The following is a 27,870-nucleotide window of genomic DNA, read 5'->3' on the forward strand; positions in this document are numbered from 1 at the left end:
TTTCTGCTCCCAGCTTAGCCCTTGCCAGGACCAGCTGTCCATCTTTATTCTAAGCACAGCACATTGGCTATGGACCAGCACAGTTGGGAAAAAGCGTGAGTTTTTTTTTTGGAGGAGGCAGAGATTAGAAAGTCCCAGGGCACCGGACAAGCACAAACCCCTTGTGTCTCTTTCTCTTTCGTACAATGGGGGGGACTTATAACAAGAAGTTTTAAGGAAAAATGAGATGTGCTTTCAAGTAAAAAACCTCTCATCAGATGGCGCAGTCAGTGCTGCTGTTAAGCCTCATTGGAGCCAGGGATGCTGCCCAGGAAAGGGCAGGAGCTGCCAGAGCAGGATGGCTGCTTGGGAAATCCAGTGTTTCCCCATCCCCCAGCTCCCTTACAGACCAGATTTGGCCGATGTCTCCCTTCCTGGAGGCAGCAGAAGTATTTTGGCTGAATAGCTGCAGGCCAGCTGTGCTGAGTGGCATGGAGAAGGGTTTTCATCGGAGAGACAGTGCCAGCTCAGAACACATGTGCCAAGGGATGGTCAGGGTACTGGGCATCTAGAAAAGATGCTGATCAAGAAGAAATCAGTTATGCAAAGATTTAACACATCAACACAACTCCCAGTCTGGGAGGTTCAGGCTGAGCGAGGAAATACTTCTTCTCCGAAGGGTTGTGCAGCCCTAGGATTGGGGGAATCTTCCCCCACAGCCATTGCCATCCTCAGCCAGGCCAGCACCAGGCTGACACATCTAGTGTTGCACTGGAGACCTTCTGAGACCCCTTCCATGCACATTTCCATGGCCCTTCCTCTCCCTTCTGCCCCAAAACCATGTAGCTCACAGCTCCCAGGGGATAGTGAAGACTTCTCCCAGCTATTCCCCTTAGAAGCTCCTACATCCCACCTTGCTGCAAAACATTCCCAGCAACAAACAGGTTATATGGATGAGAAAAGCTGCACTGACCACTGCAGCCTAAACTCAGTGTGCAGCTCCCTGACCCAAGCCAAAACTAATTTTTAGTTATGAGGGAGGGCCTCAAAATTTGCATTTAGAGCTGTGAGCAGCCAAACTGACAGCAAAGGAAGGGCTGAGACAGTAGTTTAGGTGACCTGAACTCCCAAGTCCAGCTTGGCACCTTGTACCAAAGGAACCTCTGTGCAAGGCAACATCTATCAAAGGACACCTGGCTGAGGGTCTTCAGGGTGCTGGATGACACCCAAAGATGAGACACCACTTTCCTGCCCCCCACAGCCAAGAGCACTGCCCCAGCTCCCCTGGAGCAGGCAAAGAGGTTGCTAAAGTCCTCCTGCTCCCTGCAAAACCAGCTCAAGAGACAGCCACGCGGCAAGCAAGCCCCAGCGCCTCACATGTCTGTTTTCCATGAACCCAGCCACCTGAATTAGCTCTGAAAACAAACACTGCATCCCAAGATGTTCAGTTCACCCAGTTCCCACCACTGCCTAAAGCGGGAACCTCTCCCAGCTACTGTGAGCAGCAGGACTCTGCTTTGGCAAGATGTTTGTGCCCCATTACAGCTACACTGCTAAGCAGAAGAGCCCAAATTTTCACAGCACTGGGAGGGGGGGGAAAAAGTGCAAGTGTGACTCCGACATATCAGAAAGTCCCTGTCTGAAGAGGGGGCAGCAAGAGTAGAAATTCCAGCGCCTGCCCCAAGGACTGTTTATACATTTCAGCCAAGGCCTGTTACACATAACTATGTGTAAACAGTCCTTGGGGCAGGCGCTGGAATTCCTGCCTGTCCCAGAAAGAGTCCAACCCACCAGCCCTCAAGTCATGCTCCCTTCCTCACCCAGCAAAGCCTGATTTCTCTCCCAGAAACAGCTTTAGGCAGGAGGAGAATGATCAAAGTTTTATTAAACTCTTAGCTTATTGAGTAAGGAGTTACCAGCATGGAGCAGACCCGAGTAGCTCCACAGAAAGGTAAAAGGTTTTGGGGCTAAACACAACTCCAAGCTTCTACAGACAAGAAAACAGAGCATCTGGGTGGCTATTTTTCCCCCATCACTTCCCAGCTGGGTGCTCAGGGAGGAGTTCATGGGGGTGCAAGACTGTACAAAGCTCTGCTGAGGACAGGGCTTCAGCATAATGAGGTATCTAAACTGGGTTTAGGGAGGCAAAGAGGCACAGGTACAAGTTAGCATGAAGATTAGTATTTGTCTACCTCTAGGAAGACTTGTCTCCCCACCAAGCCTCACAGTCCTCCCATTTATTCTCTTCTTGGACAGACTAGAAAAGTTGAAGCCAGTGACTTAGACAGGGTTGCTGGCTTTCCAGCAGACAGCCAGAGCTCCCAGGACACCGATGATCAGGATGGCCAACCCAGCAACCGCAGCCAGCCCCAACACCATCCACAAGTGACCTGCATGTAGGAAGGAGAAGTAAAGGGGTGGTTATGGGCCAGAGCCAGGACCTGCCACACAAGCCATCCACCTTCCCTGGGTTCACCCTACCTGGGGAAGGCTTCCTCCTAACTGGGTGGTCCTGCCAGCTGTGGATGAAGAGAGGTCCAACCACAACATCTGCTTCTTTCATCACAGAATCTGAAAGGGAGGACCTTTGAACACTCAAGCTTATTTGAACACCTAGCTCTCCCAAGTCCTGGACTAGCACTGAGGAGCCAACAGGTAGTAAGGCAGCTCCAGGCACCCAGCTCTGAGCAAGTGACCATGATCACAGAATGGTTTGGGTTGGCAGAGACCTTTAAAGATCATCTAGTTCCAACCTCCCTGCCATGGGCCAGGACACCTTCTGCTAGACCAGGTTGCACAAAGCTCCATCCGTGATGGTGACAGAGCCCAAAGGGCACAGACATACCGAGCTGGGAGGGCAGCTCTCTCCGGACGCGTCCTCCTTGCCATTGTGAGGGAGCATAGAGCCTCCTGGAGTGCCTGGCTGAGCCACAGCTCCTCAGCTCACAGCAGGAGCAGACATCCCTGGTGCCTTCCACAGGAGTCCAGCTAGAAGACAGCCTGGTGAGCAGCCCACCCTATGGCAGGAACCCCTCACGTGCTTTGAGATGTCCTAGAAGAGGCCAAAAGCCGCCCACCCAGATGGCCAGCCCCACCTTCCTAGAAGGTGACACACCAAATGCAAAGCCCAAGCCCCTCACCCCCAGGCAAGCTGCTGTTCAAACACTCACAGGCTGCTGGCTTTGTTGAAGGAGCAAGCCTTGTTCAGAGGGTCTGGAGCTTGGTCAGCCAGGGAGACCTTCATGTGGCAGGTGATGTAGATCTGGGGAGGCCCGGCAGAACAGAGGGTTAGGCTGTCCTTCACCTTCATGGCTTTCCTGTGCACCGTGAAGGTGGTCTCCAATGGGACTACCAGCTCCCCAGGGCAACTCAAGCCCCTCCATTTCCTTCAAACCCCTTAACATTCAGCTATTGAAGGTGATCAGGAGGGCTTGTCCTGGCCAGTGTCAGTACTGGTCTCCAAGGAAGATCCTTGGCTCAGAGGGCCATGACACAGAACCAGTAATACAGCGTGACCTCATTCCTACGTTGCTAGGAGGCAGTTGCCTTGGGAATGTAACTCTAGACAAAAAAACCACATGAACTTTCTTAACCTTAACAGAGCGAGGCTATAACTCCATTTAAGACAAGAGAATCCACTTGCTTTAGAAAGGATTTACCAGATTGCGGGAGTCTCCTGCAAACTTGAATGCATCTACTGCAAACTGAAGCACATCTTGCCTGGGTCTTGGGGATATAAAAGTTGAGGTCACATCATCCAGTTGCCCATCCACCAGGCACCTAGACGAAAGCGAAGGCCAGCAGGATCTCACTGTCAGATATCAATAACATGCAGAAAGGCACCCCTAAGCAAGGGCACAGCCAGCTCTTACCCACTGAAGTCAATGAAAGCATACTGGGGAGAGGAGCTCCTGTCCGGGGTCAGGGTAGCCACACAATTGTCCACAAAGAGCCTCAGAGGTGCATGGTTCTCAGTGTTGACACCAGCTTGGAAGTGGAGGACCTCTCCCAACCGAAATATGGTGGAGACTCTCTCAGCACTCCAGTCATCTGGAAGGAGAGAGGTCAGCAGGTACTCATGAATGGGAAGCCAGCTTGTCCTTCACTGCTTCCACCCAGGGAAGCCCAACAGGTCCAAGGGCACTCCCCAGAACTGTACCAAATCCCAGCTGCTCCAGAAGCCCTGGGGCAACACCAGCACCACCTGTGCATCTAGTGGAAGCACAGCCAGCCCAGGGTGCCCTGCACCAGGGACAACCCTGACCCACAACCTACCATTCATGAGGTGCAGGGAGAAGGACAGCTTCTCCTCAGAAGAGAGGGTGGAGTGGAAGGGTGCCCAGGTGGGCTTCACACCATAGCTGCTCACATTGTCCCTCCTGGGGAGAGATGCCCATAGTTAAATTCTGGGGCAGGAGGGGGGTTTGCTCCGTATCCCTGCACATCAGCTCACCTTGGGTAATGGCACTCAATTGGAACCATGGCAGGGCTGGTGCGGATGATGACAGGGTTGCCAGCAGAAACTGGATTGTAATTTAAGCTCGTGCTGTACACTAGAGCATCAGGGGTCACCTGGGGAAAGACAAGACACATTACCCGGTCATTAAGAGCCCTGTTCTTTCAGCCACACACAGAGCAGCACATTTAAGCCTGGACACAGAGTGCTGAGATATTTCTTCTGGCCATCAGCATCTGTAGTGGAGACAGGGGAGCGGTGCTCAGCCTGCTGCAGGGATGCTCAGGACTAGGAAGCTGCTCCAGCCTTTCCCAGGACTGCCTCTGCTCAGCCGAGCTGCGCACAGAGGTGTTCAAGCTAATTTTTTTTTTTTTCTTCTAGTTCCTGTACCCCAGAACAACAGACAAGAAGGTCTGCCCTCCAGGACAGAGGATGACTTCTGCTCAGGGGGATTTAATGAAGATATCTGCTGGCTGGAGTATGGCGGTGGGGGGGTCACTTGCTCACCCTCCTGAGCCCAAGCCTGTCCTAGGGGAGAGATCACTTCAAATTTCAGTTCTCTGTGACAGGCAGCTTCACACTACACCCCAGCAGCAGTAGGAGCACTCGGGTGCCTCCCGAGGTGAGCATCCACTGCTGGCTTGGTGCAGCGGCTCCCAGCATCAGCTCCTCTGGGCTCCACCCTGGAGGTGGCAGCACCAGCTTAAGTAGTCCTGGAAGATTTAGATACTTTTGTATTCATCAGGAAAAAATTTCTCTGCCTCTTGCCTACCCTTCCCGCCTCACACAACCCCCAGCAAAGCTCCTGCTGCCCCTGAAAAGCAGACTGAGATGTTCAGCCTCCAGGGAAGGCTTAGGAGCCTTTCCCTGAGCCCAACTACACCGCGACACCCTGCCAGTCAGCACCCCAAGGCACCAAGGTGCAAGCCAAGAGGCAGCCCCCCCCCCAGGAATGCTGCCCCCCCCCCCCCCCCAGGCCTTACCTTAAGGGTGCTGCCACACTCGTGCAGTCCAGCCACGAAGGTCACGGTGCCCTCAGCAGCACTCGGGGCCACAGGCAGGCAGCCAGCCGAGCCCAGGGTCAGCTCCACAGCCCTGACCAGCCGCCCCGTACCAAAGAGGTCCCTGTGCACCGTGACCACCACCTGCGCCTCCTGGCACTGCACAGCCACGGGGTGCAGCGGGGCCACAGCCTGGAGCTGGGACACATCCACCCATGCCCAGGGCTGGGAGAAAGCACGGGGCTGTCCCAAGGAAAGATCCCCTCCATACCGCCATAGCTCTGCCTCCCCTCTAAAGAAGCCCCAGGGGTTGTAAGAAACCACCTCCCCAAAAACCCAGCAGAAAAGAGCAAACCCCAGGCTGCTTCCAGACTTCATCCTGCCTACCAGGGTCCAGCACAAGGAGCAACTGCTGCCCAGGGACCTTTTATAGCCCACATCTCCCACAGCTGCTCCTAACCCAGGTGAGCGGCACACTTCCCATAAAGGCAGTTGGCAACAGCTGAGAGCACTCAGTTCCCTGGGGAACCCATCCTGGTGGGCTCTAATGAGCTAACGAGGTGCTGGACTGGGTCCCTTGGGAGGTCTCCCTCTGGGAGAGGTGATGAGTTTGATGTGCAGCCAACTGCTTTTTTTCCTCCTGTTTAAGGTACCAGCCAGCTCTGTAAGATCCAGAGATGTGTCCCACCTCCAGACCATATGTCCCACCTCTAGATCATGGGGCCCTTCTGCAGCTGGGGGATGGTGTGGAGGTGACACTTTCCCAAGGAACCTACTCTTCATGTGCTCAAACTTGTCCTTGTCCCCAGCTCCTCAAAGGTGCTGATGGTTCTCATGGAGCTGCTCACATCAAGGGCAACGGGGCATTTCCAGGGTGCAGGGGACTCTTCACTACCAAGCAAAAGCTGATTTTTTTTTGAGGAAGAAGCGGAAACTTAAATTCGAATCAGGATAAAAGGAAAAGGGAGGTTCGTGGAGGAGATCCCCATGGGTTGGCCTGAACCACATCCCTGGTCCTGCAGGACCAGACTCTGCATGGTGGCATCCACACTGACATGGTCACCCCTGTTTCCTTGTGTTTCCTTGTGCTTCCTGGGATTTCAGCAAAAGGGTGGAAAACGCTTGTGCACACGTGGCTGTTTAACCGTTTCCTGAACAGGAACCAGTTTCCTGAACAGCCACCAGCTTCCTGGGCAGGAGTGGTGCTGAAATGACTGGCAGTAAAATAATTAATAGAATAATCATTATCAGTGATAATATTAAAGCTATTAGGTATTATACATAATCATTATTCTTACAAATTATTAGAATTATTAGACCTGGGGCAAAATGGTCCTCATGGTGGGTAGTCCATCCCTTCCTGGGATGATGCAGCAGCAGGTTGTCTCCTCCATGGTCCCCAGAAGGAGTGGACTGGGGCAGGCTGACCCAGCTGAATCACCCTGCAAGTCCTCCACTGGGACCTTTAAAGGGGTTTCCAAGTGGCTGCAGTCCAGGCAAATGTTCTGGTTTGCAGACCCTCACTTCTTCCTCTGCTTCTGAAGTCTGGTGCTGGGCTTCCCACCACGCTTGCCCCTGGTGGGGTGCCTTGATTTGGGGCATTCTCCCTTGGAGGCTGGGCTGGGGGTCTTTGAGTGTGTTGGGCTGGCAGGGGGGGAAGCAGAAGGGGGTCTGCTGGGGGAAGGGGCCGTGGCAGCTGCTGGGACCAGCAGTTCATGCTTCTGCAGAGTGCTGGGAGGGAATAACTCCATCATGTTGGAGGGCAGCGATGGCCAGTCATCTGTGGTAGGGGGGTCCCATGTGCTGGCCGTGGGCTGCAGCAAGGGTCCCACAGCAGAGGCAATGGTGGCCAGGGAGTGGGACATGGCTTGGACCTCCTGGGTCATGGACACCAGGTGCTTGTTTGCCTTGTGCTGAGATTGCAGGAGGCGATCGCTGATCTTCAGGAACTTGTCCACCTGCTGCATGTTGGACCTGGCCCAGCCACCAAAACCTTCCTGCAGGGAGGCCAGAGAGTCCTGAATGCTCCTGAGAAGAGACACAGTGCTGCCGTGGGCTGATCCCGAGTCTTCCTCTGCTTCTTCATCCCTCTGCATCAGAAGGGCTGGAGGAGTGGGTTGGGTGAGGGGCATATCCCCTTCCTGGCCTGGACACATGTCTCCTCTGCCACCAGATGGGTCTGACGCAGGGACACAGGGCTGGCGGTGGGCAGGCAGCCCCATAGGGAGACCTCCATGTGGTTGGCACTGCTCCCTGGGAGGCTCAAGGTCATGGATCAGGGTGATCTCATCCTCAGATGGGGAGTCATGCTGGGGAGCAGAGGTACCTGTTGTGGGGAGGGGGGCTGAAGGAAACAGAAGGGAAGAATCAGGGCTCAGAGGGTCCTCCCAGCCTTGGTGCGGTGGAGAGGGGAGATGGAGGGACAATACTTACCATGTGATGGAGATGGAAGGTGTGGGGTGGGAGGCAGCTCCTCTCCAGGAAACCCCAAGCTCCATCCAGGGCATCACCCCTACCCCTTGGGCTCTTCTATGGATCATCCATAGCCCATGAGCTTGCCCTGGGGAGCTCAGTGGTGGATGGCCACATAGGGCCAAGGAGAACACTGGTCATAGCCCAGATCTGAACAGAGCAGCAGGGGGACGGAGCAGAAGACCCCATAAAGCCTCTTCCTCCCATTTCTTCCCCCCCTCCCCTATTTTCTGGAAGGACACTACCACCTTCTGACCAAACCTGTCCCTGCACGCAGCACAGATGCCAAGGCCTTCACCATTGCCAAACCACCACCATCTCCACCACAGTGCTTCTGCTGAAGAGCTGGGAGAAGACCTGGGCAAACCTAGCAGTGGTCATGGACCTCTTGCCATCGCTGTCGGGGAGTGCTCTGGGGGAAGTGCTCTGGGGGAACGTCTCACCTTCCTGGTTGGGTAGCCGTCCCAAGTCCCAAGGCGGTAATCAACAACCAGAAAGGGGAATTGCCCCAGGCGGTTGTGGACAAAGGCGCTGAGCAAAGACAAACTGGCTAGAGATGTGAGGAGCAGAAGTGGTCAGTGAGTGGCAGGACACTAAGGCCTGGAGGATGGTTATGACCCCTGAGGGACCGGCACATGTCACCCACACAAACATTTCTCAGAGAGGATGTGTGGTTGATCCAACCCTTCCACCTGCTTCCTCCTTGTGAACACCAGCCTCAGCAAGCCCCTGATCCACGCACCCCATCTCCAGGTGCCACTCACCTCCTTTGTCTTTCAACCCATGGCATGGCTCCATCCCAAGTGATTCACCATGTTCCCTCCCAGCACCACTGCGTTTGGGGGACCGCTGTACCCCACAAGGGCATGAGACAAGCATTGCTTTGGGAATGATGGACACAGCAACACCCAGCCATCCTTGGGGGAGGTTGGAGTGTGCTCACCACATGAGCAAATGCTGGAGGCACAGGTCCATCAAGTCACCATGTGGAAGGAGACCTCAACCTCGTGGAGAACATGGTCTAACCAGGGATATAACCTTCAACTCTCTTTTCAGTCCCCCCTTCCCCAGCCCACCTGGCAAAGTGCCTCCTCACCTGGGTGCCCCGTGACACGCTCCACCAGCGCCTGCAGCCTGGCTCTGCACTCAGCGAGGTTCCTGGGCTGTGCTCGGTCCCCAGCCGCTGGCAGCTGCAGTCGCTGCAGCTCCTCCAGCGAGCCCTTGATGAAGGGCTGCATGTCCATCACCTCCTGCTCCGTGGCATAGAGCCTCATCTTCTCCACCAGCTGCTCGCCTGCCTCCATCCGCTGCAGCACCCCCTCCACGCGCTGCAGCTCCCTCATCAGCTCCCGCCGGCCCTGCTCCTGCCGCGCCTCCACCAGCCCCAGCAGCTCCTCTTCCTCCCGTCGGATCAGCCGCACCAGCTGCTCCACGCGCTGCTGGATCAGCTCCCGCATCTCCCGCTCTGCCTCCTCCAGCCGGGCGGCCTCATCCTGCAGCGCCACGTAGGTGGCCTCAAAGCCACTTCTCTTCTGCCTCAGCTCCTGGCTGATGGTGCCCAGCTCCTCCTGCCTGCGCTGGGTCTCACTGCGGATGTCGCAGAAGGAGGCATGCTGGCTGTCCAGCAGCGCGCAGATGCAGCACATAGGCTTGCAGCACTTCTTGCAGTAGATGCTGTAAGGCCAAGCACAAGTAAAGCGGTAATTTAGACCATGCACTTTGCAATTCATTCATTTATCAAATTGCAAATTAGTTCATTCATTGAATTTAAGTCACCACCAAGTTTGGGACGGGCATTTGGTTTTATACTCTCCCAACTGCAAAAAAACACATTGGTTCACTGTCTCCATGGGGTTTCTGCTCATCTGCTGGGCTGGTGAAAGTCACTGTCGTGACTGTGCAAATGTTATGGTAGACACTTCTCCATGTACCACACGGGCAGTGAAGAAATGAGCTCTCTGCCCTTCTATGAGCGCCTCTTGGGGTTATGTATAAAAACATAAGACCAAAGAGTACCTTATCTCCATAAGATGCCTAAGGCAAGAATATAACAAGTGGGGAGTGGAGAACATCATCTCTCATGTAAGTCTTGGTAGCCCTGGCAAGTGGTGGGCCAGGAACATCAGGGACAACCAGGGAGGGGTTGCATCTGGGCCATCGTGGCTAGCAGCAGTGCTGGCCTCCATGGATGATGTTGCCTCTTCCCCTCTTTCTTGGACTTACCCAGTTAAATCTTGTCCTGCATTGCACCCATGTTATTCCCCAAATCCTCTCCAAGATGGTCTAGTACCATCAGCAAAACACTCTGCTGCCTATCACAGCAAGGTCTTCTTCTTGCTAAGCTCCATCAACCTCACCCTCCTTACCCCAGCAAGGAGAACTCCATGCACTCCTCTCCCTCGTTCTACCCTCTCCTGTCATCACCTCAAACCTGGCTTCATCCAAACCCTCCCTCCATGCCCTAGAGCCCACCAGTCACTACTTCCCACCCATCTTCTGCATGACATGGTGCCAATCAGGGCAGTGGAGAACATGCTGTTCAGTACCATCATGAACGAGGACAAAGATATTTGTGACAAGAAACCACACGCATTGGAGACAGACCTCCTTAGACCTACCTTACAGTCTGGTTCTTGTGGGTCGGGTTGGAGCAGGACAAGTTACCAGTCTTCCTGGCAGCCTTGAGGAAGTCCTTAGCAGACCCTGCCCTGATGTCAATCACCCTCTTGGCTTCATGGCTTTCCCTCTTCAGGTAGTGCTGGTGGGCCTCAAAGCACTGGGTGCAGAGAAACTCCTGGCACTCGGAGCACCAGAACTCACCGGCTCTCTTGCAGTTGTTGCAGAAGAAGTCAGCTCCATCCATGATCTTCTTGTAGACCTTGAGCCTGGCCTGCAGGTTGGTGAAGAGCAGGTTGTCCATGACGCTGGCCTGCGGGATGGCCATGCAGCACTTGGGGCACTGCCTGACAGGCTTGTTTTTGCTCAGGCAACTGAGGCAAAAGGTGTGGAGGCAGGTGAGGAGCTTGAGGCTGGGCGATTCCTGCTGGCAGCCCTCGCAGAAGATGAACTGGAAGTCATCCTCTAGGAGCTTGTGGAGGGAGGAACAGAGGAAGAGGAATGAGTGCTGGGGTGTGTTTTTAAGAGCTTCTGAAATGACATCTTGGAGGGGGAGGTGACCTGCAAACCCTACTTGGAGCAACCAGTTCCCACCAGTGATACTCAGGCCCCGTAAGCAGGGCAGCTATGGCCCGTGCAGCGTGGTCAGGTGGGACGGTGGTCAGGTAGGACAGATGGGGCCCTGCTGAGCGTATCCCTTTCTAGCAAAGAGGGAACAGACGGTCCCCTGGCTATGGGGCTAGGGAGGGCTGCAGGGGGCAGCGCAGAGGATGGGGCACGGAGGAAGCTTCTAAAGACCCCAGGATGACAGCCTGGCAGGGTGGGGGCCATGACCCAGCCATGCGCCGCCCCCCCCCTCGCTCAGCCCATCCCTCTGGCCTCCAGCCTTCCTCCCTCCTGTATCTGTGCTTTTGCAGGGCTTGGGGTGGGGTGGCTGCATTGGGGACCATCTCTCCTCTCCCTGCCACCCACCAACCCGAGGAGGTGGGGAACACCCCAAAACTCTTAATCCCATCGCGCCCCCCCCCCCCCAAAAAAAAAAGGGCCACGCCTTGGGACCGGGGACTTCCTGGTGGCCCGGACCCCCCCTCCCAGGGCCGGAGCCCACCGCCCGCACCCCCCAGCGCTCACCCGGGAGCCGCTGCCGGCCATGGCGGGGCGGGCAGGGCAGGGCCCCACGGACCCCCCTCGAGCCCCCCTGCCCGCGCTGCCGCCGGCACTTTCGGTTTCTTCGGTGCTGCCGTTGACTCCTCCTTCGGGGGGGGGGGGGGGGGGCGCGCTGCGCAGAGCCCGCTCCCAGCCCCGGTTACACCCCCAGCTCCTCCCGGCCATCCAGCAGCGAGGAAACTGGGAGGAGACCCCAAGAACAGCCCCCTCCCCCCCCAAAAAAAACACCAAAGGCATTTCCCCAAGGAAGAGCATCTCCCAGGACATGTATTGCAGGGCGCAGTGCCCTGCCCGGCTCCGGGGGGGCTGTGCAAGGGGTCTCTGCTGCTGCGACCACCCTATCCGTCTGCACCCTTCTGGGAGGGGGGGCTTCAGGGACCATCCCCCGCCTTGGAGACGCTCTCCACATCCCTCTTTGTCCTGGGGGGGCTGTATCTGGCCCTCCTTCCCTCCTTCCTGCAGGGCATCGGTACCCCCTGCACCATGGGGACCACCATGAACGGGAACCACCAGGAGCACTTGGGGTTCCCCTAGCCCGGCATCCCCAAAGGGAGAGGGCACGGTGGGGCACTACTGCCACCTCTCCTCGGGGCTTTTCATCCCTGTAGGATCTCTAAAGCTTAGCCTAGGCTGGTGGCACCCAGCCCCAGGCTTGGCCTGATTTCACCCGTGAAATATTTCAATTCCAAACACTTCAATTCTGGAGACATTTCAGTTCTCCTTGCCCCTGCCTCCCCCTTGCCCCTTGCTAGGCCAGCAAGACCAGTGGGCTTGTCCCAGCAAAACATCCTGGGGGCTGGTAAAGCTGCTTGGAGCTCCAAGACCTTTTAACCCTTGGGGTGCTGGGTGCTGTTGGGGAGCTGAGCATCCCTGGAGAAGCCATGCCGCATCCTGGCAACGCTTCCTCGCCACCGCAGGACTTCATGTGTTCGTCACGACCGTATGGTGAGATGGAGTCCCACCACACAGCCTCCTTGACTGGCAGCAGCTCCCATGCCCTGACCAGCACATGGCCTCTTTACACAGCACCCTAGGGTCCCTTGGAGAAACTGAGGCACCGAGGGGTGCAGCCCCGGCTGCCTGCATAAGTCATCAGCTCATCTTGCCCAAGGCTGCAGACCAGGTTTATTGTCCATCAAAAGTTGATAGAAAGGAAGCTTACAAAATAAATAAATATCTATATATGGCTATATACAGTCCACACACCCCCGTGGACAGACCTCACAGCACGCATGCAAAAGCACTTTGAAGCACAAATAAGCGCAATCACTTATTACAAACCAATGTGTCGGGAAGGCTCAGGTACCTCCAGACAGGTCGTTCCCCAAAATGCCATCTCTGCTCCTTCCCTATAAGTGCCAGTATCCCATTATCAGTGCCATGCTGGACCCCAACTCCAGCCCGCTGGTGGCATCCCAGCCTGGTCCAGCCAGCCCTCGTGCCCCGCTTTGGCTGCCCACCCCAGCCCATGACTACCGTCCTTGGACACAGTGTCCCCATGCTCTTCTCTATCCATTCTGCTCAGCTCATGTCCCTTCCAGTCTGAGATGCCTGGCCATGCAGCCTGTTGTCAGGGCATCAGGACATCGCCCCGTGCCCTGGTGGCACACTGGCCATGGGGCCTGAGAGCAAACTGGCACATGCTGGGGTACCAACTGGTTCCCATCCCGTAACATCATAAGAGAAGGATGGGCAGGGGAGGTAAAGCCAAGGACAAGGACAGGCAACGGAGCTCAGCCTCAGTTTCCCTGCTCAGGTCTTCACCCAGTTCCTGCAGCCTCCACAGGGAGGGCAGCAGGAGGTCCAGCAGGGCAAGGCCCCCACTGCACAACACCTCTATGTGTACCCCCGCCTTCGCACACCTACAAAGACACATGCACACAGACACACAACCACACGCATGCTCTATCTACGCTGCTTCATCGCCTTGACGAGCTCCTCCAGCTTCAGGGCCAGATGCAGGTCACCTTTCACCTGCAGCCTCCCGCTCATGTAGGCACTCAAGGGGCGCAGGTCACCTAAGAAGAGGTCCTGCAGGTCTTTCTCTGCCACCTCCAGAATGACGTCGGGGCTGCCCTCAGGCATGCTGCGGCCAGCCCACCCGCTGCCTATAGGACACAATGGGTGGGAGAGGGAGAAACAGGGTGCTTCACGACCCAGCCTTGCCTGTCAGCACTTCCCCCCACCATTTCATAAGGATTGAGTTGGGCCAGATGACAGTAAGGGCCTGGCAGGGGGATTGTGGGGACAGGGGTCCTTACTCCTTAAGGAGATAAATTTCCTTTGTATTGCTCTGCCAATGCCCTGTTACAGTGGTCCACCTCCAAGCCCTGTACTTTTGCCATGGCCACCAAGAAAACCATCAGCAACCATGAGGGGGATGGGGGAACATCTTCCAGCATAGCAGTGGCCCAAGGCACTGCCCATGCATGTCCCTCCATCACTACCCCCTTGGGCTGGTGGCATGTGAGAGCCAACAAACCCTAAGGTCGCTGAGCCATCCCACTTGGCCAGCCATGAGCAGACCTGGCTGCCAATTTTCTATCAACACTCTCTGAAGGAAAATTCATGGGTTTAACCCAAACCAAGTTATACTTCGGACTTCCAGGGAGCACAGACTCAAGGCCATGGACACCAAAGTTCAGTGCTCAGCTGATGGACTCTGGGGGGTGCCTTTCATGGAGCTGCCAGATGGGCTTGGATTGGGACCAGCTACCACCAAGCCCGGTGGGGTTCACAGCATGCAAAGGGGACACATGCACAAAACACCCTCCCACCTCCAACACAACAACCCCAAAGAGTGGTGACCTGAGGAGAGGTCTATGAAGTAGGTGCTCTGGGCGCCGCTGGGCAGGATGATGTTGACCTGGTAGGATGCTCCCACCTGGTTGACCAGGGCCTCAGAGAGGACAGGCTCCACTGCTGAGAACAGCTCATCTGCACTGGGCTTCCTCCAGGCACTGCTCGGGGTCGTGAGGAGGGGAGCGGTGGGAGGCTCCACCTCATTCACTGTCTCCACACTATCTGCAGGGCACAACGGGACAGAAGTGGGTTGAGGAGACACCTTCGGGTGGTGAGCTTTGCTGGTCTGCATGGACCCACCAGAAAAGGTCTCCAGAGCAAAAAAACCCACTCATCCAGCAAGTTTCCAGCTAAGCCAGAAGAGGACAACTGATTTTGCCAGTTCCTACACCTGCTCCTCTGCCTGCCATGGGTTACTCTCCCCCTGCTACTGGGGGTTGGAAGATTAACCCTGAAAGAAATAGCGGAGCACAAACTGTTCAGGGTTTCTGGGAAAAGATCCGTGTTCTCCTCAGGTGTGACTCTCTCAGCAAGCTCAGGCTTGGGTTTGACTGATGGAAATGCTGAGATCTGAGCTGGTCTTGAGCCCAGGCTCCTGCAGATCGGGTCCCACCCTCCCCCATCCCACCACTGGTGTCTTGTTAGAAAGGTTGTGTTGTGCCATGTGCTGTATGGATCTGTGCCCAAAGCGGTCCTCTCTCCTCCCCCCTGCCAGACTATTTGTGCTGTGCTCATAGGACTGTGATATCTCCCAGACTTTGACTCCTCTGTCAAACAGCCAGTGCACAAAAAGGTCATCAGGCGTGATGGACATCGCCCAGCAGTGGCCCTGGATTTGTTACCTGCCTCTGGAGCATTGGTCCCACTGCCTGCCAGAGCCAGGGTGCTGCTGAAGAGATGGGCAGCCAGCTGCTGAATGGTGCCATCCAGCCCCTCCAGCCCAGGCACGGGTGGCATGGTGGCCAGAGGGCCCACCAGGTTCTCCCGGGGTGGCTGCAGCACAGCCTCCATGCTCAGCTCCACCCGGTCCACCTCTAGGCCCCAGGACTTGGTCATGTTGTTAATCTCCAGCTGCAGAGCCGAGAAGAAAGGGAGAGGCGTTAGCAGCCCAGGCAGAGTTGGGTATGGCTATGGTGACCACCCACCATAGCACCCCCAACCGTGGGCATCCCAGAGCTTACACTTCTGCTACCCACCAGCTTTAGATGTGGAGTGTTGGACCAGGCTCAGCAGTCCACCTCCTCCACGCTCACATTCAACCCTGCTCCTCTACTTGCTCTCCCAGCCTGGAGGAGGTCGGGACAGGGAGGACAGGTCTGTCTTGTTCCCCTTTCCATGGCTCTCTCCCAGGCTGGCCTCCTTCCTTTCTCCCCCCTGAGCAACATGGCCTGGTGTGGTGCTCCACCGGGCAGCATGGCTGGCCTCCAAACCATGCTGGACATACCAGTATATCCCTCCAGCCTCTTTTTACATCATCTTTTGTAGGCATTCAACCCACAAGATCTTGGCCTGGCCCGCATCGACCGTGGGTATTACTTATCCCCTCTCTGCCACTGACCTGTCCTGCTTTTCTCCCCAAAAGCCTTTTCCAGTTTGCAGCCCCCCCCCAGTCATTTTCCTGGTGGAGATATGGAGGTCAAATGTGCTAACAACACATGGGCTTTTCTGTGTGGCCAAAGTCCTTAGAGATAAGCTCCAGAGATCCACAGGCTGAAGGTATCTGCTCCTCGCTAACCACCACATTTTCCCAGCTCCCTTCCCTAGCCAGGTCCATGGTCAGATGGACTTTCAGCAGCTCCATCTTTCCCTTACTGTTACTTCCACACCAAGACCCCAAGGGTTCGAGGGACCTAAGGGGGTTCTGCACAGGGCTGGGGCAGTCCTCACCAGCAACTGCTCCCCGATCCTCAGCTTCTCCACCTGGATCTCACGGAGGCTCTTCTTTACCAAGGTCTTGGTCATGGCGTTCTGTGCCATCATCCGGGTGGCTGCGATGAGGTCCTTCACCATCATGACAGACAACACGGGGTCCCACACCCGGAATTGGACGTCGGCACCCATGGAGATGACTGCCCCATCCTTGGAGGTCAGCTGAGGCAGAGGGGAGTCACGATCTCTTCCTCTCTCTACCCCATGGCCCAACCCTTCTGCTTAGAGCCTGGGAGCAAAAGCATTCACTTCTTTCCCAGCTGGCAACCAGCCCTAGATCTCTTTATTAAGAGGGTTATTAGGAACAAAACCAACCCAAATAATTAGATTAAACTAGACTGAATGGTGAGGACAGTTTCTAGCACAGGGCTGTTATTGAATGACATCTGGGAAGGATAGGGATTGATGTTTTTGAGAGGTCTCCAGCCAGGAACACCCATTGAGCAAGGTGTGCAAAGTCCAGAGGAGCTTTTCAGCTCAGGCAGGTGAGGACTCTGGCTTCCCAGCACCAGTTACAACTCCCCTCACCTCGCCGTGATGACGGAGGAACTGAAAGTTGGGTCCCTGCACAGCACCAAGGGTCAAACCATCCCAAAATCCACCTGCTCTGGGTATTTCAGGGATGCCTCTCCATCCTGCCCTGAGGCCCAAGCCAGCTCACCTTGCAGGGGGGCACATTGAAGGCCCTCGTCCTCAGATCCACTCGCTGCCAGTGATCGATGAAGGGCAGCAGCAGGACCACGCCGGGTCCCTGTGGCGCCCGGATGCGGCCCAGGCGGAAGATGATCATTCGCTCGTAGGTGGGCACGATCTGGAACGGGAAGTTCAGACCAGGGCAGAAGCAAAACCCTGGATCCTGTAGTGCCAGGAGCTATGCCAGCAAGGGGAGCTGGGAACAGTCCCTGCCATGGAGGATGGGCTGTCATCCCCCTTCTCACCTGCTTTCTTCCCTTACCTTCAAGGCAAACCATCCTGAGATGGGGAAGGTGACAACCATCAGCAAGAAGACCAAGGATGTGATAATCCCATGGCAGATCCAGGACAGCCAGCCCTGGGAGGTGTCTGCAAGGGGATGAAAGAGGGATGTACCTGCTCCAAAACCCCCTGCCCTGCCCGTGAACCCCCATCCAAGCCTCTCCCCCCATGTACCCTGTATCCCAGGGAAGACAACAGCATGGGGGGCACCCAGCCAGCACGGCACCTACAGCAACAGTGGCAAAAGGGAGGAAGGCAGCAACTCCCCTCTAAGGCTGGGACTCACCTGTGGTATTCCTGGCCGGTCCCAGAGAGTCTTCCTTGGATCCGAAGGAGAAGAAGCCCTTTTGGGCACCATAGAGCCCGATGCTGGACTGCTGGAAGCGGTCAAAGTCTCCCAAGGGAAGGGCCTGGTATCCTGACCGACTGAACATGGTGCTGGTGCCTTGCATGGGGTCCTGCTCCCGGTGTTCAGAGCCCTCTAAGGCCACCTTCCCGCTGCCATTTCAGCCACCTCTGTGCCCAGCACGGCTTCTGCCTGTCCCTGCCCTGATCCAACGTCCCTGCCCAGCTGCCCACAAACCTCCCTGTCCTGATGTGCCACTGGATCACAAAGGATGCTTGCTAGAAGAAATCCAATCCTTCGGGGGGGTTCCTTGCGGGGGTCTCACCCAGGCTGGGGGGCTGGGGTCTTCATATCCTCCCAGCAACCCTCTGAGCTGGGAGACAAAAGCTGCAGCCCCGTAGCTGCCCTCTGCTTCGCAGCCCCCTGGAGCTGGGAGATACCCCTGGGGTGTCCCCACCACCAGCCCTGTGGCCGTGGGGACCGGAGACGCAGCGAGGATGCTGGCGGGGAAGGATGCAGCCACTTGTGCTTCCTGGTCCGCTTGTCATGTGGCTGCTGACGGCACAGGGACGAAACAAAACGGCTCATGGTTCACGGCCCACGGCTGGGTGAGTTTTCCTAGAGAGGCCTTGCCCAGGAACTGCTCTGCCAGGCATGGCATCCTCCATTGCACATTCACCTTGGGGGGCTCCAGAGGGTACCCAGCCCCACAGGGCAGCAGGAGAGGTATTTTTCCCAGCAATTCCTGCTCCAGCATGGCCTTCTTACCGTGCCAAAACCCTCCCACTCCCTCTCACTGGCATGCAAAGGGTAGTGGAGCGCAAAGAGCAGCCCAGAGCAGCACTGTAGGGGATGGGGGTTGGCAAGAGGGCAGTTTTAAAGCCCCCTTGGCTGAAGCGAGGGCCTGAGACCCTGCCCCAGACACAGCAGCTGCCCTTGCAGCCGAGCCAGCACCCAGACATGCACCCTAGCACAGCTCGGGGGTCCTATCTAGCAGCTGAAGCAGAGCTTTGCCACCTTTCCCCCCCTACCCTGGCACCAGCATCCCCCCTGTACCAGCATCCCCCTGGTACCTGCATCTCCCCGGTACCTGCATCCCCCTGGTACCTGTATCCCCCCTGTACCAGCATCCCCCCAGTACCAGCATCCCCGCCGCCGGTGCCTGCATCCCCGGTGCCAAGCCAAGCGCCCCCCGGTGCCTGCGTGCCCCCTCCCGGCGAAGTTTCCTCCCCTGCCCCAGGGCAGAGGGAAGGCAGGGAAGGGAGTGGGAACCCCCCTGCCTTCCCCACCTCTTCCCGCCAGCTCCTCCTCTTCCTCCCTTTGTCAGGCTGGAGAAACGAAAGCTGCGTGGAGTGCCGCGCGGCCACGCCGCTCGCATGCCCGACAGCCCCGCCGCCCCCCGGCCGCCCAGCCCCGGACCTCCGGCAGGTAACGGGGGTCGCCGCCTTTCGGGAGGGAGAGGCGGGACGGGGAGGGGGGCAAAGTCTGGCCCTGCCTCCCCCGAAAGGGAGCCGCGGGGATTGCCTGTTTGGGTGGGGGGTGTTACTTTTTAGGGTGCAAACCCATCGCATGGGTGTGGGGAGGAGTAAGGCGGAGGGTCCCCTGCTTTATTCGGGGACCTCCTGCCCGTGCTGCTGGGCTGGGGGAGGTCTGAGGGGGCGAGGGATGGGGAGGGGGCACCTCTGGGGACTGGTGGCTGGTGCCAGCATCCTGGTGCTGCCCGGGAGGTTTTGCAGGAGCCCGGGGGGACCGTCGCCAGGCCCCCCCCTTTGCCCTCCCCTGCTCTCGGGGCAGGGGAGGGAACTGACAGCAAAGTGAAGGAAACGTCGCTTTGCAGCTTTGTGTCATCGCCCTCTCATCCTCCAGCTCTGAAATCCAAAATCCCCCAAAGGGAAAGAGTTTTGGGAGGGGGGACGTGAGCCTCCAAGGGTCCCACACTGAGGGCAGGAGGGAGCACAACCCTTTGCAGCCAGCAGAGAATCCCCGGAAGAGAATGCTTTTCCTTGCCGGGGTGCTGCCACCCATCTGCCCTCAGCAGGAGGGAGGGTGAGGAGCCAGTCACCCACCCTGTGGCTCACTTATCGCTTCCCTTTGGACTCGTGGGTGAAGCGGACTGCCCAGGGGTGGCCTACATGGCCCCCACGGAGGAAACTGAGCTTGCCATCCTCCTCTTTTTCATGTGCTCCAATGGGGTCTTTCTCCCACATCCCACCTAGATGGAGACGGTGCCACTGCCCCCACGGAGATTGAACCGCAGCCGGGTACACCCCCGTGCTCCCCTCCAGCCCACCCTTCCAAGGTGGAGGACGACTTCCAGTTCATCCTCTGCGAGGGCTGCCAGCAGGAATCGCCCAACCTCAAGCTCCTCACCTGCCTCCACACCTTTTGCCTCGGTTGCCTGAGTGAGAACAAGCCCATCGGGCAGTGCCCCAAGTGCTGCACGGCCATCCCGCAGGCCAGCGGCATCCCCGACATGGACAACCTGCTCTTCACCAACCTGCAGGCCAGGCTCAGCATCTACAAGAAGATGAGTAACAGCAGTGGCCCGAGTTGCAGCCGGTGCCGGGGGGAAGCAGCGGTGGTGTGGTGCTGTGAGTGTGAGGAGTTCCTCTGCACCAAGTGCTTTGATGACCACCAGTGGTTCTTCAAGAAGAGGAGCCACAAGGCCAGGAGGGTGGAGGAGCTTTGTGCTGAGTCAGCCCATCAGTTCCTGGAAGACACCAGAAAGTCCTGCAACCTCTTGTGCTCCAATCCCAGTCACGCTGACCAGGGCTACATCTCCAGGTGAGAGTGGTGCCTTGTCCCTGGATCCCATCCTGCACCAAGGGCTCTGGGGCTGCTGCTCCAGGACCAACTCTGCCAGGAAGGCAGAGACAAGGGGGTTTTATCACCTGCCTTTGGAGAGCGACCATTGCAATCCCAGTGAGATCCTGGCCAGGAGCAGAGTATGATAGGGGCTGGCAGGTCCCCAGGAGGAGGGAAGGGAGCAAAGGTAGGTTGAACACCCAGCTTCATACCCACACCCGCAGCTGGTGACATGAGGCAAAGCCCTTTCCTGTCCCATGCCTCAGTTTCCTCTCATGTTAAACTCCTCTGCTGTCACCTGGGGAGGGAGAATCATGCCCAGCACAGTGGAAATGCTTTTCTCCCTCTGCTCATGTACCAGCTTTGAAGGATGCTCCCATTTCCTTCCAGCATCTACTGCAAGACGTGTGAGAAGGCGCTGTGCTGCATCTGCGCGCTGCTGGACAGCCAGCATGCCTCCTTCTGCGACATCCGCAGTGAGACCCAGCGCAGGCAGGAGGAGCTGGGCACCATCAGCCAGGAGCTGAGGCAGAAGAGAAGTGGCTTTGAGGCCACCTACGTGGCGCTGCAGGATGAGGCCGCCCGGCTGGAGGAGGCAGAGCGGGAGATGCGGGAGCTGATCCAGCAGCGCGTGGAGCAGCTGGTGCGGCTGATCCGACGGGAGGAAGAGGAGCTGCTGGGGCTGGTGGAGGCGCGGCAGGAGCAGGGCCGGCGGGAGCTGATGAGGGAGCTGCAGCGCGTGGAGGGGGTGCTGCAGCGGATGGAGGCAGGCGAGCAGCTGGTGGAGAAGATGAGGCTCTATGCCACGGAGCAGGAGGTGATGGACATGCAGCCCTTCATCAAGGGCTCGCTGGAGGAGCTGCAGCGACTGCAGCTGCCAGCGGCTGGGGACCGAGCACAGCCCAGGGACTTGAGCGAGTGCAAAGCCAGGCTGCAGGCGCTGGTGGAGCGTGTCACAGGGCACCCAGGTGAGGACTTGCCAGGGGGATGGATCCACCCATCCCACAGGCAGTCAGGAGTTGGACCAGCTCAGAAAGCCATCGCCCAGCTCTGGGTCGTGCAGGGTTTAGAGCCATCTCCCTCCAGCAAGGTGAGCCAAGACTCACTCTTGTAAAGTGCTTATTTCCACTGGGGCGAGCATTTGCTCCTTTGCTTATATGGCCAGAGTTCCTTTTTGGTCTCCCACAATTCTGACAGGCTCTGGTGATGCTGACTTCTGGGTCCCAGAGATCTTAAACTCCTTGGGTCATCCCACCCCAAAGGACTGGGAAAGGGAAAGGAGACCAGAGCTGCCCCTTCCTTGATGCACCTGCTGAGCAGGTTTTTCCCAGCTCAGCGTCTGCTGGGACTGGGTGGGAGCTCTGGAGCCTCTGATTCAGAATTGCAACCCTGTTCTCTCCATTGCAGGCACTATCTCTCCATCTGTCCCTGTGGTTGAGGTGGCCCAGGAGAACAACCTGGTGAGATATCCATCTTTTGTCCTGGTGCACTGCCATGCAGGGAGGGCTCCTGCATCAGCTGAAATGTGGATCCCCCCCTCCTCTGACCTTTGCAAACCTTTCTCAAGGGTCTGCCTTCCCCTCCCCAACCCATCACTCCCATTTCTTCATCAACAACATGCCTGCAGGGATGTTTCTGCCTGGGCAGAGAACATGCTTTGTAGACATCATTTTCCACCACGCAAGTGTGCTTCTACCCCATCCCGCTTCTCTGAGCCTGCTGCTCCATCCCTCAATTTCAGCAGGGAAAATTGTAGCCTCCCCTGGCTGTAGCACTGCCAAACACCCTCAGCTTAAGCACAAACACTGAGCCAAGCCACAGGGCTAGGATGTATCTCAGTTTCCCCCCTGCTGAGCATGTTTCTGCCCCCCTCCACTGGCTCTGCCTGCTGCTGGGGGACACCCCAGCCCTGCAGAGAGGTCGGTGGTCTCAACATTCACCCTAACGCTGGTCCGCACTCTGTCTGCAGGAAGAGGAGCTGGTGCAGCCTCAGAACCAGACTGTCTTACCCACCTTCACCATCAACCTTGAGGAGACACTTACAAACCCGGTAAGAACTGCCCCAGCCAGGCAGGAGCCATTGGGGACTAGGAGTTGCCACCCCAGCACCTTACATCCCCTGCACTCTCTTCTCTCCAGGCTCCCCCTGTCACCACATGGCCCAAGCGGAGGTCACATTGTGTGGGAACGGGCAGCCCAATCTCACCCAAGCTATTGAAGCTGGAGTGCAACAACATGCCAGACCCCAGTGATCCCAGTTCACACCAGTGGGATGACAGAAGTGGGCCCAGCACCTCTACATCGAGCCAAAACCGTGGCAGCATCCCTGCCACCAGCAGGCATGCTGATGATGCAGGTGAGGACCAGGGACGTGGCCCTCCTCATTACCCCATTTCCCCCCACACTTATGGGATGCCCTATCTCTCCCAACCTCTGGGCACCCCCATGCACTCAGAGCCTTGGCCAACTTCCCCTGGGTCGAAGAAGCAGAGGGTGGGAGCTGGGTGCCAGGGGGTAAAAATGAGAGCAATGCTCAGGCGTGGGTGTGGATGCTCCATCTAGCTCCATGCCCTTCCTCCAAGGTAGCCAAAAAACAAGCCAAAAAACTGCAGCAGGGTAAGTGTGCAGAGAGACTCCCCTGCCACCTGCTCCAGGAGCTCTGGATTCTGGAGCAGAAAACACTACCATTTTTCACAAAACACATTTTCTTCCCTGAGTTCACCCAGCCCCACTCCAGCCTGCTGCAGCATCCCTCAATGAGATGTCCTGAGCTCAGCTCTGCAAACAGGAGGGAGGATGAAATGCATCTTCTGGAAGGGCTAGTACAGGGCCCATGGGGTGAAACAGCAGTTGAGAGGTTGCGCCCACCTTGGGATGTAACCAAGGGCTGCGTAGTTCATGGTCCTGGTAGAAGCATTTGTCCTCTGCTGCAAAAATCAGGAGATGAGATCAGTCTTCCCATGGGAAGACCGGCATGATCCAAAATCACGGTCTTGAAGCTTCAACACCCTCCTGTTCCTTCCACAGAAGACACCAGCATTATCATCTGCAGCTCAGAGGACAGCGAGGAAGATACGGTGGTGAGTGTAATGCCAGACCTTCCTCCTTGCTGAGCCACACTGCAGGCAGAAGAGGCAGCTGCACCCCATCGTCTCTGGGATGCCTTCCCTTTTCTCCAGCTGTGCTCAGACCTGAGCCTTCTGCCTTCCCAGCATCAGCCAGAGACTTGCTTATGGCTTTCTCTTCCCCTTCAGTTGCTACCAGGTGGGTGGGCATCTGGGCCATCCCAAATCTAGTTCTCCTGGACTAAGACTTTTGCTGGTATCACCTGGTGTTCTGGAGCAGCCAGGGTCCCCTCTCACAGGCAGCAAACCCAAATCTGATTTGCTCTGAGGTGGGATTCCACACCAGTTGATCACCCAAGACAACCCTTTTGAGTAGGTCCTTATGGCCTCTTCCTTTCCATCTCACTGGGAAGGCTGTTCTCAGCTTAAAAAAAATATCAATTTTCATATAAAAATCAAGTTTGCAAGTTGAATGAGCATCTGTGCTCGCGGAGCTCATCAATCCTGTGCCTACACAGGTTGAGAAGCTCCCGGGAGGCACCAGGGCAGGTAGGGACCATCTGAGCACCCCCCAAGTGACATTTCCAAGCTCCCTACGATGACATTTCACGGCACTGATGCTGCAAACTGGTGTGTTGCAACCAAATGGCCCTGGCCGAGGTGGTTAGATGAACCAAGGGCATGGAACCCCTGCTGAGATCCTCCATCACCAGCAAGGGCAGGGGATCTCTTTGGAAAGGGAGGCAAGCACATCTGATTTGGGAGCTGGGTGGAGTTGGTTTTCCAGCACTGGCTTAATGAGGGGTTAGCAGCCCCCTTTTTTTGTATGAACTAGTGCAGAAGCTCTTCTTACTCTTCAATAAAGCTGTTCCCAGATTAAATCCCAACCTGCTGCTGACTTATTCAGTTTTTCCTTTTCTGTTTTTCTTTGCTTTTCTGATTAATCTGTAACAGAGGGGGGGTGGAAAAAAAGAGTTGTGGGGCTGAAACCCTGTTCCCACTCCCTCTTACTGCCAAAAAATCCCAGGGCTGGAGCTTTTGGGGATGTTAGCGGCTTGCTGTGAGAAATCCCTGTGTGGATCGGGTGTCCCCTGGTATGATGTGGATTTAAGGGTGTAGCAAAGGTGTAGGCTGGAAAATTAGATGTCCCAGGGGTATAAACATCTCATCGATAGTCTGGTGCTGGGCACTAGGAAAGCGCAACCTTGAGAACTGGGAAAAAATGGCTTAAAGCCTGGAAAAGGGGCAGTGGGCAGTGAAGGAATATCAGCAGAGTGAGAAAAAAGTGGGATGAGGCGGCAGGATGCAGCCCAGGGAAGCTGCAGCCTTCAGGGTGTGGAGGGCAAGGGCTGAGCACCTGTCTAGAGGCTCAGACATTTAAAAGGAGATTTTGGTGCTGGGGAGGAACCTTTGTGGGGTCACCTGGGGACTGTCACACTCTGCACACTGAGCTGAAGCCACAAGAGCATCGCCAGCATCTGGCTCTGCCCGGTTCCATTGCCCACGGCCACCACGGTGCTACAAGCGTGTGTCTCTGCACGGATTAATTTCTTCCCCTCAAATCCCACACCTTTTCCCTCTGCTTAACCCTTCAATAAAACCTTTTTGCATAGAAATTCAATTTGCTTGTTGCTGGTTTGGGTAACAAGAGCATCTGTGATCACATTTTGTTGCTGAGTTTGGTTCATCTAACTCCCTTCGGGCCAGATGGGTCATTCTGGGCACAACCAGGAGAGGGGGACACAGGGCGCTGCCACCACTCCGCCACTGGTACCATCCTTCTCCTGTCCCTTCCCAGACAGAGGAAGCCCATAGGCATTTAAGCAACCCCATGTCCCGTGAGCTGAGGAGCGCTTAGTGCCTGCAGACATCGGTCCAGCCATGTTTCCGCCACTTCTGGACTGCAGGGGAAGATGCAAAGTGCTGGTGCAGAGGGAGGTGGACACCCCATCACTGCAGGGTGTCCCTGGGTGAAGGAGGGAGGAAACCCAGCTTGGGAGCCTCTTGAATACTTTGCTGTCCTGCTCTTCCCGTAGGGAGTTATTTGCTGTGGATGCCCACCCCTGCTGAGGCTAGGCAGGGGATGGTTGGTGTGGCTGCTTTTACTCACCCTTGGGAAGCACCACTGTAGGCACTGGATCTGCTGAGCCTGGAGAGGCACCGAACCTCCTCCTGGCCTGATTTAGTCCTCTTTTCCTCTAGACACCAACCAGATCTTCAGATCTAGCAGTATCTCACATGGTGAGGTTGCTCAGCCACGTTTATGTCCCTGCATGAGCTGCATCCACATGAGATGTGCAGAAAGGGACAAGTCCCAGGACCTGCGTGTTGTGTCCCTCTGGCCCCCGCCTGCTTAGGATGAGCTTCATTCAGGGCTCTGCTCTTGCCCACTTAGTCCAGACCCTGGTTTTGGGCTCTCAACAGGGCTCCCCTTGGCTAGCACAGTCCTGAGGTACAGCACACACCCAACCCATCCTGGCAGTGCCAGGACATCAGACACTGAGTTTCATGACATTGTGCATAACCAGGACCTTACCCATTGCCAATGGTGCACCCAAGGGTGCTCCACATGCCTTCCCAGCCAAGTCCAAGCAAGCAGAGGGGACTTGGCCCCCTTGTCCAATCTCTTGCAGGCTTCCAGAAAGCTCAAGGACATCAAGAAGTCCTCCAGTCCCACATGGTCTGGGAGCAGCACCTCACCCCAACACAACACTGGCCCCACCAGCCCCTGGGACGACAGGTCGGAGCTGAACACCTTAGTGTTCTTCAGCTTGAAGCTTGACCAGAAAAGTGAGCATTGCCTTTCCTGGGGCTGGGGGCAGGGCAGAGCGGGGCACCCCCAGATACTTACTCCAGCTTGATCCTTTCCCCTCTGCAGCCCACCACATCACGGAGGTGGCAGCAGCAAATGGAGAGCACACCTTCAAGGCACTGATTCAGACGCCAGAGTCGGTGCTGACGCTGCTTTCCCAGGGCGTCACCATGGAGGAGGGGATTCAACACCTCCTCTGGTACCTCTCCCCACTCCCCAGGCCCATCCTCGTCATCTATAACTTCTGGGCACTGGAGATGCCCGCTCTCTTTAAAGCCCTGGATGCCACGGGCATGAAAGTGGAATTCTGCCACATAGTGGGTGGTTACGTGGATATGTTGTCCTTGATCAAAGAAAAGCTGCCCAAGGCATCTTCCTATGACCTGAAAAACCTGATGAGAAGGCACCTGCAGCAGCATCTCAACAAGGACAGCACGCTGGCCACAGCCAAGGCCTTGCAGGAGCTTTGGGGAGCCCTGGAGCTCCCTGCCTGCGCTGATGTGGGGATGATGTTCACCCACTGCAACCTGCAGAGCTACACCACCCTGCAGCCCCTGGTGCGGGAGAAGCTGCTCACCAGGAGGGCGGCCAAGATCCTGGCCCAGCGCAACCTCATCCTCTGGGAGCTGGAAGAGGCGTGAGCGCAACTGTGGGGTGAGCTGAGCTGGCCAGGTCTCAGGCCAAACGCACCAGGGATGCAGGGATGCTCGTGGTGGTGCCAAACAGGACTCGCAGACCCTCTCTGCTGCCAGCACAGGGCTTAAAAGGTTCAGGACCCTGGGTCAGTTCTAGGGGGAAGAAATCACCCAAATTAATATCTTTATAAAATAAATTACACAGCGCAGGCCAACATAATTCATCGGGGCATCCCTACCCCTCCTTTTTTTCCCCGGTCAGGTGGGAGGAGAGATGCTCGGAGCGCTGTTCGCCCTGCCCGGGCAGCAGCAGGTACCTTGCCCCCCCTCCCCAAACCCCCGCAGCCTGGATTTGGCCCCCGGTGAGAGGCAGAGGTGGCCCCCGGTGGCCCCAGCCGGGGCTGTGTGACACGGCAGTGAGGGACACACACCGCCAGGTGTCCTCTTTGCACAGCCGCGCTCGCCGGGCGTGCAAGGGCTGGTCCCCGCTGCTTGTGCCCGCACACGCACCCCTGCAGCCACCGGCGGTCCCTCGGGTACCTGGGAGGCACTGCGACCATCACCGGGGCGCCTGGGGTGCTGTATTGGACACGGGGCGGGGATGGACAGGTCCTCTGGGTGGCTCGACGTGGGTGAAGCCGGGCAGGAAAGGGACGCGGTGAGGGTCTCCCAGACTGGGCGGTGGGAGCTGCCAGGCTTGGAAACTGCGGGGAGACAGGGAGGAAGCGTGACCCCCCCCTTCTGGGAGCCCCCGCCACCTGCCCCCGGATCAAGCAGTGCCTGGACACAGCTGTGAGCTGTTGGAGCTGG

At 56.9% G+C, this 27,870-nt stretch overlaps 4 protein-coding genes across 5 annotated transcripts; 1 reads left to right on the forward strand and 3 right to left on the reverse strand.

The window, feature by feature from the left end:
- Nucleotides 1-1,847: 1,847 nt before the first annotated feature.
- Nucleotides 1,848-6,607, reverse strand: LOC119151032 (zona pellucida sperm-binding protein 3-like). The gene is made up of 9 exons (XM_037394350.1): nucleotides 5,419-6,607; nucleotides 4,433-4,551; nucleotides 4,255-4,358; nucleotides 3,852-4,029; nucleotides 3,639-3,759; nucleotides 3,150-3,241; nucleotides 2,825-2,967; nucleotides 2,461-2,550; nucleotides 1,848-2,369 (listed from the first exon to the last, which is right to left on the reverse strand). Exons 1-9 carry the CDS (start codon nucleotides 5,812-5,814, stop codon nucleotides 2,260-2,262), a joined length of 1,353 nt encoding a protein of 450 aa, XP_037250247.1. The 5' UTR covers nucleotides 5,815-6,607; the 3' UTR covers nucleotides 1,848-2,259.
- An 83-nt stretch (nucleotides 6,608-6,690) lies between these two features.
- LOC119151030 (protein PML-like) lies at nucleotides 6,691-12,696 on the reverse strand. Its single transcript, XM_037394347.1, has 4 exons — nucleotides 11,656-12,696; nucleotides 10,527-10,996; nucleotides 9,005-9,582; nucleotides 6,691-7,780 (listed from the first exon to the last, which is right to left on the reverse strand). The coding sequence occupies exons 1-4, from the start codon at nucleotides 11,956-11,958 to the stop codon at nucleotides 6,957-6,959; spliced, it is 2,175 nt and encodes a 724-aa protein (XP_037250244.1). The 5' UTR covers nucleotides 11,959-12,696; the 3' UTR covers nucleotides 6,691-6,956.
- Nucleotides 12,697-12,793: 97 nt separating this feature from the next.
- Nucleotides 12,794-17,871, reverse strand: STOML1 (stomatin like 1). Of its 2 annotated transcripts, none has more exons than XM_037394348.1 (7): nucleotides 17,684-17,871; nucleotides 17,378-17,484; nucleotides 17,084-17,233; nucleotides 16,381-16,584; nucleotides 15,336-15,564; nucleotides 14,500-14,715; nucleotides 12,794-13,799 (listed from the first exon to the last, which is right to left on the reverse strand). In XM_037394348.1, exons 1-7 carry the CDS (start codon nucleotides 17,847-17,849, stop codon nucleotides 13,597-13,599), a joined length of 1,275 nt encoding a protein of 424 aa, XP_037250245.1. In that variant the 5' UTR covers nucleotides 17,850-17,871; the 3' UTR covers nucleotides 12,794-13,596. The 2 variants fall into 2 exon arrangements, with proteins under 2 accessions (XP_037250245.1, XP_037250246.1); XM_037394349.1 differs by having other exon boundaries at nucleotides 12,798-13,799; nucleotides 14,576-14,715.
- A 380-nt stretch (nucleotides 17,872-18,251) lies between these two features.
- PML (PML nuclear body scaffold) lies at nucleotides 18,252-27,284 on the forward strand. Its single transcript, XM_037394346.1, has 10 exons — nucleotides 18,252-18,351; nucleotides 19,071-19,171; nucleotides 19,960-20,527; nucleotides 20,939-21,516; nucleotides 21,956-22,008; nucleotides 22,518-22,598; nucleotides 22,688-22,904; nucleotides 23,576-23,628; nucleotides 26,247-26,403; nucleotides 26,492-27,284. Exons 1-10 carry the CDS (start codon nucleotides 18,257-18,259, stop codon nucleotides 27,064-27,066), a joined length of 2,478 nt encoding a protein of 825 aa, XP_037250243.1. The 5' UTR covers nucleotides 18,252-18,256; the 3' UTR covers nucleotides 27,067-27,284.
- Nucleotides 27,285-27,870: the final 586 nt, after the last annotated feature.

Source organism: Falco rusticolus, chromosome 7 (assembly GCF_015220075.1).
Source record: "Falco rusticolus isolate bFalRus1 chromosome 7, bFalRus1.pri, whole genome shotgun sequence".
Classification (NCBI taxonomy): Eukaryota; Metazoa; Chordata; class Aves; order Falconiformes; family Falconidae; genus Falco; species Falco rusticolus.